The sequence below is a fragment of the Schistocerca piceifrons genome, chromosome 1, assembly GCF_021461385.2.
Source record: "Schistocerca piceifrons isolate TAMUIC-IGC-003096 chromosome 1, iqSchPice1.1, whole genome shotgun sequence".
In the NCBI taxonomy this organism is placed as follows: domain Eukaryota; kingdom Metazoa; phylum Arthropoda; class Insecta; order Orthoptera; family Acrididae; genus Schistocerca; species Schistocerca piceifrons.
Window position 1 is genome coordinate 864015114 of NC_060138.1, and position 14359 is coordinate 864029472.

Sequence of the window (14359 nt, forward strand, 5' to 3'; positions counted from 1 at the left end):
CGTACGCGCCGCAGCCTCGTAGGCCTCAATGCAAACAGTTGTGACATCACGCTCATCGGAGGAAATTTGTTGTTATGAAGCATTGCATAGTCTTCCGAAAGCCTTTGACACATTTTGCTGTTGGCAGACGCTTGTACGAACACTGTGTTATTTTATATGGCGCATTTCCTTCGCAATTTAAGTTTTATTTTCGTTTTTTTCTCTCGTTCATGTTTTAATGCTGCAGTATTGTTCTGCAGTAGTGGGATACAGTAATATCCTTTGTTAGAGTATCGGTTCTTACCAGTCAAAATTACAAAAATTTAACTGAAAACTAAAACAACGAAAAATTCCCAGAATTCTAAAAATTTCCCGGGTTTTTCCCGGTTTTCTCCCGGATGAAAAAATTCCCGGGTATTTCCCGGATCTCCCGGTTGTCCCGGGCCGTATACACCCTGATTTCATTATTGTTTGAGTTAAGCACTGCATGTTTCATTATTGTTTGGGTTAGGCAGCATGCATTTCATTATTTTTTGAGTTATGGCTCTGAGCACTATGGGACTTAACTTCTGAGGTCATCAGTCCCCTAGAACTTAGAACTACCAAAACCTAACTAACCTAAGGACATCACACATATCCATGCCCAAGGCAGGATTCAAACCTGCGACTGTAGCGGCCGCGCGGTTCCAGACTGAAGCATCTAGAACTACTCGGCCACACCGGCCGACTTTTCGAGTTAGACTGTTGCCAATGGCTGCACCATGTTGTGTTTGTTTAAAGGAGAGTTGTTACATCCGTGTAGATGCATAGGATTTGACTGAAAGGAAGACTTTGAACAAAGCTTGCAACAGAACACTTTAATGGGAACACAAAAGTTCAATAATGATTCTGTTTCGGTGGATATAAGTGACTAATTGCAAACATACAAATATGCCAGGAATGTGATGCCATTGATATGAAAGAGTGGCTCACTTATGACAGTAACGATCAAGGTTTCCAGATCATGTCTGTTGACAAAGTTGCTGAAAACATATTGCAGGCAAATGAACAGCAGGAAATGCAAGAAGATGAAACAGAAGAAAACGTAGATGTAGAAAATGATGTAATACCATTTTAGATGAAAACATTTCAAGCCCTGAAAACAAAACAGAGTTTGATACCATGAGTTTACTATGGTTAAAATGAATTTTTTTGTAGCAGCAATGAAGAGAAAAAAACTGTTTATGTCAAATGACAATTATCAAATATTTTAAACAAAATTAAACTACAGTGACTATCTGATGTGACCTTTGTTAGGTAGTTCATGATTAAGGCTGCAGTAGTTTATTAATTTTAAGAAAATGTGTACTTTTGTACGAAAATGTGTCTCTACTCTCTTAACAAACATTAATTTTGTTGATTTTCATAAGTTTAATTTGCTTTTGTTGTTTTTAATAAACACCTAACACTGTGTATTAACCCTAGAAAGATAACCATATGACAATGTATCTAAGAGATAACTATATGCTGGTAGCATAGGTTATCTTTCTTGAGTTAACAACACAAAAATTGCTTTTCTTTACACATTCAATTATTTGGACTTTCAACTATCCGAGTGACATACAACAAGTCAGTCAAGTTAATCAAGTACCCACTGTAATTGAATTTGAAATAGTTTAAATTCATTGATCTGTTCAATGAAAATTCTTTTTTCACATAGTACCGCTAGATGGTGCTGCCGTAGGTCAAACGGATATCAACTGTGTTTTTTTAAATAGAAACCCCCATTTTTATTACATATTCATGTAGTACGTAAAGAAATATGAATGTTTTAGTTGGACCACTTTTTTCGCTTTGTGATAGATGGTGCTGTAATAGTCACAAATGTATATGTACGTGGTATCACGTAATATTCCGCCAGTGCGGATGGTATTTGCTTCATGATACATTACCCGTGTTAAAATGGACCGTTTACCAACTGCGGACAAAGGTCGATATCGTGTTGATGTATAGCTACTGTGATCAAAATGCCCAACGGATGTGTGCTATGTATGCTGCTCGGTATCCTGGACGACATCATCCAAGTGTCCGGACCGTTCGCTGGATAGTTACGTTATTTAAGGAAACAGAAGTGTTCAGCCACATGTGAAACATCAACCATGACCTGCAACAAATGATGATGCCCAAGTATGTGTTTTAGCTGCTGTCGTGGCTAATCTGCAAATCAGTAGCAGTCAAATTGCGTGAGAATCAGGAATCTCAAAAACATCGGTGTTGAGAATGCTACATCAACATCAATTGCAACTGTACCATATTTCTATGCACTAGGAATTGCATGGTGACGACTTTGAACATCGTGTACATTTCTGCCACTGGGCACTACAGAAATTACGAGACGACGACAGATTTTTTGCACATGTTCTATTTAGCGACGAAGGGTCATTCACTAACAGCGGTAACGTAAACCGGCATAATATGATGCACTATTGGGCAACGGAAAATCCATGATGGCTGTGACAAGTGGAACATCAGCGACCTTGGCGGGTTAATGTATGATGCGGCATTATGGGATGAAGGATAATTGGCCCCCATTTTATCGATGGAAATCTAAATGGTACAATGTATACTGATTTCCTGCGTAATGTTCTACCGATGTTTCACTGCATGACAGAATGGCGATGTAATTCCAAAATGATGGATGTCCGGCACATAGCTCACGTGCAGTTGAAGCGGTATTGAATAGCATATTTCATGACAGGTGGATTTGTCGTCACAGCACCATACCATGGGCGCACGTTCACCGGTTCTGACATCCCCGGATTTCTTTCTGTGGGGAAAGTTGAAGGATATTTGCTATTGTGATCCACCGACAACACCTGACAATATGCATCAGCGCATTGTCAGTGCATGTGCGAACATAACGGAAGGCCAACTACTCGCTGTTGACAGGAATGTCGTTACATGTATTGCCAAATGCATTGAGGTTGACGGATATCATTTTGAGCATTTATTGCATTAATGTGGTATTTACAGGTAATCACACTGTAACAGCATGCATTCTCAGAAATGATAAGTTCACAAAGGTACATGTATCACATTGGAACAACCAAAATAAAATGTTCGAACGTACCTATGTTCTGTATTTTAATTTAAAAAACCCACTTGTTACCAACTATTCATCTAAAATTGTGAGCCGTATTTTTGTGACTATAACAGCGCCATCTCTCACAAAGTGAAAAAAGTGGTCCAACTAAAACATTCATATTTCTTTACATACTGCACAAATATGTAATAAAAAAATAGGGGTTCCTATTTTAAAAAACGCAGTTGATATCCATTTGACCTATGGCAGCGCCATCTAGTGGGCCAACCATAGCACCATCTGGTTTCCCCCTTCAAGCTAGACAAGTTTCGTTCTTTGTAGTTTTTTCGTTTGATGCTTATTTTGTGAGATATTTGGCCCGGACACGATCAATGGACCACTCTGTATATCACAAGTGTATGCTAGACGTAAATTGTGGGCAGCATATTTATTGCCACAAAAGAACTCAATAATACATAGCAAAGTTATTAGAGATTATGAATGTGGAACAGTTTGGATAAAGGTAAGCATCAAAGATGGATCAAACATGGGTATTTGATGATTTTATGGATCACCTACTCAGAAAAACATCAGCAGTGCTATTCTCAGCGCATTGGAGAACATCATAAGTTTCCTGATCATGCTCTTGCAATAGCGCACGACTTCAAGTTTCTATCAATATAATGATAGAGTCATGTAATTAAAACAGGTATCATAGGCAGGAACTGGTGTGACAAGTGTTCTGAAAACTACTTTGGGCAGATGGTTAGAATATGAACTCATGAGCGTACCATCTTAATATTACACCTGTAAGTTCTATGTAAGTTCCTGTAGACAAATGCATTTGCGATCATAGGCTAGTTGCAGAATGAATGACTACATGTGTTACATTAAGAAAGGAAGGGCAAATATTTTCGCTTCAGAAGAATGAAAGGAAACAAACTGCACAGTATCTGGCCAGTCAACATTGAAGTCAGCACCAAGGAACAAGATGTGTAGCAAATGGATAAAATTCAAAAGCTTTGTACTATAAATATGCTTTAGACCAGTGTGTGTTGTGAAGGACAGGAAAGATGTGTTGTGATTCAATAACTATGTCCCAAAGTTGCTATGAAGGCAAAGAGAGCTTCCTCACATATTTAAACAAAGTCAAAGCCTAGTTGACATGCCGGCCGGTGTGGCCGAGCGGTTCTAGGCGCTACAGTCTGGAACCGTGCGACTGCTACGGTCGCAGGTTCGAATCCTGCCTCGGGCATGGATGTGTGTGATGTCCTTAGGTTAGTTAGCTTTAAGTAGTTCTAAGTTCTAGGGGACTGATGACCTCAGAAGTTAAGTCCCATAGTGCTCAGAGCCATTTTTGAACCTAGTTAACAAACAGAAGCTGAATGAAGACAAAATGCACATGAAGGGTGCAATGTGAGAAGGTTTCAATGAATTTGAAATTAAAATTTTGCCCATCTATCAGATGAAAAGTATTGAGCAGTTTTGGTCCTATGTAAGGTCAGTAAGTGGATCTAAATCATTTGTCCAGTCATTCACTGACCTTGTTGGCACCAAAACAGAATATGACAATGAGAAATTTTATCAATATGTTTATTCTTCTTTCATAACGTTGAATGTGAATTATATTACATGTGAATTAAAAATCAACTCCAATGTTTGTTTTGGTTTTCTGGTTAAATTCCTACAATTCTGTCCTTACAATTATTCTAATTATTCAATAGAAATGCCTTTTGTATACAAAATTCGAAAATTGCCTATGGTTAGAAGGTTAAACATGTTAGTACATAAGATAATTTAGTTTTGATTACAAATAACAGTTAAGCAATCTTTACCTCCCAGCGTGACTTCTGCTTTTGCAGAAGTATGAAGCACATCACACTGTGTGAGGCAGTTGTTGGTAACAGTGGGAGATGGCCTCACTTCCTTTGCACCGCAAATCCCCCTCTAGCAGTCAGCCAATTTACATTATACAGATGTATAGTGATGAAAAAGATCAATTTTTAACAATATAACGTAATTGGGCACATAAAAAATCTGCTCACCATGCAGCAGCAGGAGAACACACATACAATAAAAAGGTTTTGCGTTGCAATCTTTTGGAGCCAATGGCTCCTTCTTTTGGAGGAAGGGTTGAAGGGGACAGAAGAGGAATGAAGGAAAAGGACTGGAGAGGCTTAGGAGAAAGGACAGAGTTTGGAAAGAGGCACAAAGAATTCTGGGTCAGGGAAAACTTGCTGTACAGGATGAGAAGAAAATCTTCTCATTTTGCCTAGTAAATCTCCCCTGACTCAGGGTTCTGGGTGATGTTTCATAACCCTTCTCCTTTTCTTAAGCCTCTTCAGTCCTTTTCCTCTGCCCCTGTTCATCCCCCTTTGACCCTTCTGCCAGAAGAAGGGATCAGTGGCTCAGAAAACTTGCATATTTAAAACCTTTTTTTGTAGTGTGTTCTCCTGCTGCCAGTTGGTGAGTAGATTTTCTTATCTATCCAATTGTACAGATGTAGATTTTCTTTGGTTTCCCTAAATAACCCAAACTTTTGCTCTGTCTCCAAGTTCATTACAGAGACCTTTCTCTTCTTATTGTACAAATGTATTGTCTTCACTGTAATACAGTTGATTATGGTGTTGCAGATATTTTGCTTCGATTAGATAATCAGCTTGGGAATGCACAGTGGATGAATGAATAATTTATTTTTACAGAAAAATATATGTGGGATTCATATCACAGTATTTTTTTGATAACTTATTGAATTCTCTTTTATTTATTTCAACTTTAATAAATAATTCATTAAATGATAAAATATCTTACTTGTCTGCCCCTGTACCATCCAGCTGATAAATAATGCCATTTTCACCAAACTGCCCACTATCTCTGTCCTTTGCTGTAATAGTTGTGACCACAGTGCCTGGTGAACTCGTCTCAGACACAGATGCAGTATAAGATTCACGATCGAATGTTGGGTCATTGTCATTAGCATCTGTGATAGTTACAGTGACAGTCGCAGTCGAAGAGAGTCTGGGGTTAGTAAGCTGCTCCTCAGCTATCACCTGCATTGAAAAAAAAAAGTTTAAGTGATACCTGTGAGGTTACCTGTCATTATGGTCAGAGTTATTCACAATTGTTTATTGAGCTGAGGTATACACATTGTTCTAAATAATCAGCAGAATAGTTTTCAAGTATCTGTTGTGATCAGCAAAATGAAAAATTTAATTATGAGGTTCATGACATTTATATTCCATTTCTCAATAGTTAAGATATGCTGCATTCACATTTCTTAATTTGTAGCTTGTTTGCTGTTTAAAATATATATTAATAAAAAAGATGCAACTTCAATGCATTTGCTACTAACCAACAGTATAAATTTCCTCTGATTTGGATTTTCGTAATCCAGTGAACCATTGGAAACTCGGATGCTTACAGGAGTGGATCCAGTTGCTGATTTTGGCTCAACATCAAACGCTCCAGAGACATCTTCCAGTCGCAAACTGAACACAGAATTGTTGCCCTGAAAGCAACATAAGAAAAACACAAATTATTTATACTCAAGGTGAAAGAAGCTGTTCTGATTCTTGGTTGATCCATTGGATTTAGCTACGATAGCAATGAACAAAAAATATTCTTGTAAAAACTATAATGGAGCAAATAAAGATGTAAAAATTATCCGCGTACAAAATGACTGCTCATACAGGCACATATGGAAGGGTGCATAGGGTAAATGCACCATAATTCGTCCCTATATCTATTTTTGTTCCTTGGCTTTTCTCATCAATGAACTGCTGCAATTTGGTGGTGAATGTAGGAAATACTAGCGCAGATAGTATTAGTCAGGTGGCAACAGTATCATTGACATCTAGTGACATCTTTATCAAAGAGGTGATTTTGTTTTGAAATGTGCAGTTCGGTGCAGCACCATAAATGTTCAAAAATATTATATTTAAGTATCATGTTATGTAATTTTACAGCGTATTATTACCTATGTATAGTCTGCTTCTCTTTTTTTAACACTGTCTAGTGGCATTATAGTCTTTCTTTTGGTTTTGTTGGAATCAGCAACAATGTTTTAAAGGAACATTTAATCTAATTTTGTCCCCTTTAAGGGTCCTAATTTTGAAATTTGGAACAGCTTTCATTTTATAAATCTGTTAGGACCTAATTATAGCTGATGTAATTTATTCATTTATTGTGCACATTTCAATGGGAAAATGCAAAGACTGGAAACATAAAGCAATGGTTGAAGCAGTAAGTGTTGTAACAGCAAAGAAGATGGGTTACAAAACTGCATCAAAAACCTTCAATGTACACAGAGGCATGCTGAAAGACTATATCAAATCTTCTCATTCTCCTGAAGAAATGTTGAAAAAGAGGATTGGACAGTCACCAGTATTGACATATCTTCAAAAAAGGAGGACTTGGAAAAAGATTCATTGAATGAATCAGATATCCCCTATGCATCAACATATGATGAGGATTCTGATGAGGGTGTAGAATGTCCTATGTGCGGTAAAACATTTTCAAGTGATACCAAAGAGAGGTATGGCTTCAATGTTCTTGCCATTTTAACTGGTGTCATGAAGTCTGCACATCCATGCCTAAGAAGAGGAATTTCTCATATGATTTTTTTATGGATCAGTGATTTATGCTATAATTTTTTAGTGTTTTTCTCTGTATTTGAAGGTACTAAGATGATATATGGAGGCAAAATAAGGAATACTTTCATAAAAAAATTAAATTGCTACTGCGTTTGATTTTGATTAATAATTGTTTTGTATTCATTTCTTATAATCTAATGATCATAAAACCTGTTTCCTAATATTTCAAGATTATTTCATGAAATTTCCCACATTATTACTCCTTATCAGATTTTAGGTACTGGCAGAACATCTTGAGGGTACGTAATTTGGGTACTTTACCCTACATATTAGCTCCCAAAAGCAGAGGTTCCTTGCCCAGCAAGAGATGAAAATGTGTTTCCTATTTCAGAGATGAAATACGAAAGTATGACAGAACCCTGGACTCTAAGTCACAGGAGACACAGAAGTGTAGACAATAATGAAATCAATGAATGAAATGGTAGCAACGTGTAGGATCTGAAAATCAAAGAAGTTTGATGAAGCAAATATGTTCACTTATGAGTCATTTGGAAAGAAATAACAGAACAGAAATATAAAAATGGGCAGCAGTAAAGGAAAGAAAGAAACAATAGGGGAAAAAGAGCAGCAAAAAAAAGTTTGAAATGTAAAATAAGGCTAGACATGTAAATACTGATCACAAGAAAGTCAGAAAATGATGGATGAAATAAGGGATGTAAGAAGAGAGTAAACACAGTACAGTCATTGTAAGCAGAGTAAACGTTGGTGATGCACTGGTAACTGAGGTTGGTAATTCCATGAATGTCTCTCATTTTGATGTAGCTGGTCATCATAGTTGCAGGCGTGAGGCTGCTCAAGTGAGGTTACCACAAAGGAGATGAAACATATGGTGAGAAAATGGCTTAATATATGGTTTATATGTTAGGTTTTTCATATATTGAACTCAATATTTTATAATTTCTTCTGTATATTTCAGTATTTTGGACGTTGTCACTATTTAGCTTTTCTCGGCTTCAGTAATTATTGTATTCTTATAGCTGAAACAATGAGTAATTGGGCAAATAAGCTCAATGAGTCAGAAGCTGACTCTTGAGGAAGTTACATGTATGTACAAGTGAGAGAAGATATAGGACACAGAAAGGTCAGATGTGATAGGTAAAATATAATACTGTGAGTGATCAGAGTAACTGTTATTGTGAAAGTTGTTTTTCAGCACCATTGGCCATCTACCACAATCCAATCTCCACGCCTCTTTTTCTGTACAGGTGTCTAATGCCAGCTTTCTTTTGTACATGGTCTCTGCTATTTTTACATTCCAACCCTTTCCATGTCTATAGGTTCTTTTCTGCCTTCCTGGAGGTCTCCATGCCCATAAATGACTAACATTCAAATGGCAAATCCAGAATGGAATGTAACGATATTATGAAAAGGAAAGTTGCTACACACCACATAGTGGAGGTGCTGAGTTGCAGATAGGCACGACAAAAAGACTGTCACATATAAACTTTTGGCCAGCAAGGCCTTTGTCAAAAATAGACCACGTGTGTGTGTGTGTGTGTGTGTGTGTGTGTGTGTGTGTGTGTTATCCAGTTTTTACAAAGACCTTGCTGGCCAAAAGCTCATTTGTTGTGCCTATCTGCTACTCAGAATCTCAGTTGTATAGTGAGTAGCAACTTCCCTTTTCATAATATTGTAAAATTCAAATGGAATTTCGAACGGAGAAACCTCTGTGCAATCTTTCCTTGCACACAGGATAAAAATGGCACTACTCCTACTATGCGTGTGTGGTTGCATTTAAACGGTGATCATTTGCCTATTCAAATATATAATATGTAAATGAAAATGACCAGTTTTTGAAAATATAACTATCTGATATATAAAAAAAAAAATCTATTCACCAAGCAGTGGCAGGGGAACACACACATAAAAAGGTATTACAATGTGCTAACTTTCTGAGTCAGTGTCTCCTTCTTCTGGCAGACTTCGGAGAAGTTGGCCAGAACCCTGGGTCAGGGAAGACTTATCAGACACCAATCCTTTTCCTTCATCCTTCTTCCTTCCTCTTCAACTCTTCTGCCAGTAGAAGGAATGATTGGCTTTGAAAGCTAGCAAATTGTAATACCTTTCTTTTATATGTGTGTTCTCCTGCAACTGCTTGTTGAGTAGAATTTTTATCTACACATATTTCCAAGCATATGATACACTTTATTTGATGCTAGTTGCATGCTGCCTTCACAATGTTGTAATTTTAATGGTGAGCAGTGTATAAGTCTAAAAACTTCTTATTCGAAAGATCTTCCTATTAATATTAATCATCATATGGTAGTGAACTTGATACATTTTCATACAATTTACCAGTGTCTTAGTTCCAGATAGCAAAAGTAAGTTTAAAAAGTGATAAGTACTAACTACAAGATATTAAATGGTAATCTGATCTAACATCAGATGTAGGTTCTGAACATGATATTGCTTACAATGAGCTGACAAAAGTCACGGAATAGCGATATACACAATTGCAGATGGAGGTAGTATTGCATACACAAGGTATAAAAGGGCAGTGCACTGGCAGAGTTGTCATTTTATGAAGGTGATTCATGTGAAAAAGTTTCTGAAATTATTATGGCCACATGACAGGAATGAACAGACTCTGAACGCAGAATGGTAGTTGGAGCTACACACATGCCCAGTCCATTTTAGGAATTGTTAGGGAATTCAATATTCTGAGTTCCACAGTGTCAAGAGTGTGTTGAGAACACCAAATTTCAGGCATTACCTAGCACCATGGACAATGCAGTGGCCAATGGCCTTCACTAAATGACCAAGAGCAGTGGCATTTGCACAGATTTGTCAGTGCTAAGAGACAAGCGACACTGTGTGAAATAACCACAGGAATCAACGTTGGACATATCGGGAATGTACTCATTAGGCCAGTCAGACAAAATTGGCATTAATGGGCTGTGGTAGCAAACGACCAATACGAATACCTTTCTAACAGCACGACATTGCTTACAGCACCTCTCCTGGGCTCGTGACCATATTGGTTGGCCCCTATACAACAGGAAAATTGTGGCCAGATGAATCCCAATTACAAATGGTAACAGATCATGGTAGGGTTTGAGTGTGGCACAGACCCCATGAAGACATGGACCCAGGTTGTCAACAAAGCACTTTGCAAGTTGTTTGTCGCTCCATAATGGTATGGGATGCATTTATATGGAATGGACAGGGTCCTCTGGTCCAACTGAACTGATCACTGAATGGTACTGGTCACATCTGGCTACTTGAAGACCATCTGCAGGCATTCATGGACTTCGTGTTCCCAAATAATGACAGAAGTTTTATGGATGACAATGCGCTATGTCACAACTGAGAATTTTAGAGAAAATCTCAGTCTGCTTTTACATAAGTTCTCCAATTATACAGTAATCATCAGCAGAGACTTAAATCATCCAACAATCAACTAGAAAAATTACAGTTTTGTTAGTGGTGGCTGTGATAAGATAAGCAGTGAAACATTATTAAATGCCTTCTATGAAAACTATCTTGAACAGATCGTTCGGAACCCCACTCATGATGGAAATATATTGGATCTGATGGCAATAAACAAACCTGACCTCTTTGAGGATGTACACATTGAAACTGCTATCAGTGACCACGATGCAGTAGTGGCAACAATAATTACCGGTGTACAAAGCCCAACTAAAACAAGAAGAAAAATACATATGTTCGGTAAACTACACAAAAAGCAGTAGTGTCATATCCAAATGAGGAACTTTAAACTTTAGGCACAAGGCAGGAGCATGAAGAGGAAATATGGCTCAAGTTTAAAAGAACAATTGGCCATGCATTGGATAGATATGTACCCAGTAGAACAGTTAATAATGGGAGAGGCACTCCATGGTATACAGTCACTGAAAGTATCTGAACAGAGAATACTGTATAATAAGTGTAAAACACAGTAAAAGACGGTAGATAGAGATATGCTCAACAAAGCTCATTTGGCTATCAAGAGAACAATGCATGAAGCCTTCAATGCCTACTGTAATGGAATACTGACAAGTGATATTTCACAAAACCCAAAGGCTGTTAGTTGCATCAAAGTTACTGTCCAGTCAACAGAAAACAATAAAGGAAATGAAACAGAGTAGCGAAGCAAAAGCTGAAATCCTTCACTCTGTTTTCAAATGTTCCATTACAAAGGAAAACCCAGGAGAATTGACATAATTTAATTCTCGTACCATATTGGTTGGCCCCTAGACAACAGGAAAATTGTGGCCAAATGAATCCCAATTACAGTTTGTAACAGCTCATTGTAGGGTTTGAGTGTGGTACAGACCCCATGAAGACATGAACCCCGGTTGTCAAGATGAATGAAATAAGTATTAGTGTCAGTGGAGTTGAAAAAGAGCTGAAATCCTTAAAACTGAACGAAGCTCCAAGGTGCAACCTAATCCCTAGAATTTGTGACTGAGTTAGCTGTTTTTCTAAATATAAGCTATCGTAGATCTCTTGAACAAAAAACCATGCCCAGTTCTTGGAAAAACGCACAGGTCACACTTGTCTACAAGAAGGGTGAAAGAAGTGATCCACAAAACAACCATCCAATATACTTGATTTTGATTTATTGTAGTATCTTAGTACACATTCTGAGCTCAAACATAATGAGGTATCTTGAACAGAATGATCTGCTCCATGCCAACCAGCACGGATTCCAAAAACATCGATCTGAAAACTTTAGATCAAGGCAGGCAGGTAGATGTAGTATTTCTCAATTTCCAAAAAGCGTCTGACTCAGTACCATGCTTATGATTATTGTAAAGAATACAACAACATGGGATATCACATGAAATTTGTGACCAGACTGAGGACTTTTTGATAGAGGAAACAGCACGTTATCTTGGATGGAGAGTCATCGTCAGATGTATAAGTAACTTCATGTGCGCCATAGTTATCTACGATGAAGTGCTGTCTGAAAGAAGCTACATAAATATTCAGTCAGATCTTGATAAGATCTCAAAATAGTGCAAAGATTGGCAACTTGCTTTGAATGTTGAAAAACGTAAAATTCTGCACTTCACAAAGTGAAGAAACATAGTATCCTATATCTATAATATAACTAACTCATACAAATATCTGAGTGTAATGCTTCGTAGGGATATGAAATGGAATGATCACATAGGCCCAGTCGATGGTTAAAGCAGGTGGAAGACCTCAGTCTGTTGGTAGAACACTGGGGAAGTGCAATCAGTCTACAAAGGCTTACAAAGGTTCTACAAGGCTTATTAATCACTTGTGTGACCCATTCTAGAATACTGCTCAAGTGTATGGTACCCATACCAAATAGGACTAATAGCAGATAATGAACATATACAGAAAAGGGCAGCACAAATGGTCACAGGTTAGTTTGACCTATGGAAGAGTGTCACAGAGATCCTGAAGAAACTGAACTGGTAGACTCTTGAAGATAGAAGTAAACTGGTTTTAAATGATGACTCTAGGCATATACGAGTGTTGGAACTTTAATAGTGGCAACTATTTATTTACAGCTTGTACAAAATAGATATGTGTTTCAAAGTTTTACTGACCTTCAGAGTAGTCACCAGCATTGTGTATAACCCGTTGCCAGCAATGTGGAAGTCATAGGATACTCTGAGCAGTGCCAGTTGTGTTGACAGTCCGAGTGGCACAGTCTATTGCCTGATGAATTTGTAGCAGTCCTGAAGTGAATGCCGTGAAGTGTTTCCTTCAGTTTAGAAATCGCGTTGAACTCACGAGGCCTTAAGTCAGGGCAGTGCAGTCGGTGGTATAGCACTTAGCAGCCCCATCAGTCAAAGAAATCAGTAACAGCTTGCACTGTACGTGTTTAAGCATTGTTCTGCAAGATGATGGCCAGGACCTGCAGAAAGTGTCATCACTTCTGACTCTAAGCTGGTCGTAGGTTGTGTAGCAAAAATGAACAGCATAGAGACAGAAGTGATGACACTTTCTGCAGGACCTGACCATCATTTTGCAGAACAATGCTCAAGCACGTACAGTGCAAGCTGTTACTGATTTGTGTGACTGATGGGGCTGCTATGTGCAATACCACCTACTGCACTCCCCTGACTTAAGCCCTTGTAAGTTGAAATCCATTTCTAAACTGAAGGAAACACTTCACAGCATTCGCTTCAGAACTGCTACAAATTCGTCGGGCAATATACCGCACTGTTCGAACTGTCAACACAACTGGCACTGCTAAGAGTATCCTATGACTTCCACATCACTGACAACGGGTTATACACAATGCTGGTGACTGCTCTGAAGGTCAGTAAAACTTTGAAACACGTATCTACTTTGTACAAGCTGTAAATAAATAGTTGCCACTATTAAAGTTCCAATGCTCATACTACAATCCTCTATGTATGCTCATACTACAATCCTCTATGTATTGCTCACATGTTGATCACGAGGACAAGAGTAGTATAATTACAGCAAGTATAATCATTCTTTCCACACTCCATATGTGAATGGAATGGGAAGAAACCCTAATAACTGATACAATGGACAAAACCTCTGCAATGCACTTCACAGTGGTTTGCACAGTGTAGATATAGATGTAGAATACATGAACACTTTCTTTTTTAGTCCTACTCATGCAACTAAACTTAAAAATTATTTTGTTTGCAGGTTATCAGTTTTTAAATAGAAATTTGTCAATGGAATAGAAGGAGAAATGAGCATAGTTTAG

At 37.9% G+C, this 14359-nt stretch overlaps 1 protein-coding gene across 2 annotated transcripts in view; it reads right to left on the minus strand.

Annotated features, from left to right (window-relative positions):
* The window catches only part of LOC124716128 (cadherin-87A), a 725215-nt gene that overhangs the window by 194476 nt on the left and 516380 nt on the right, over positions 1–14359 (minus strand). For both annotated transcript variants that reach the window (XM_047243147.1, XM_047243148.1), the window contains 2 exons: positions 6393–6548; positions 5852–6090 (listed from right to left, as the gene is read on the minus strand). In XM_047243147.1, coding sequence (XP_047099103.1) covers positions 5852–6090; positions 6393–6548 — 395 coding nt within the window. The remainder of the gene's footprint in view (positions 1–5851; positions 6091–6392; positions 6549–14359) is intronic.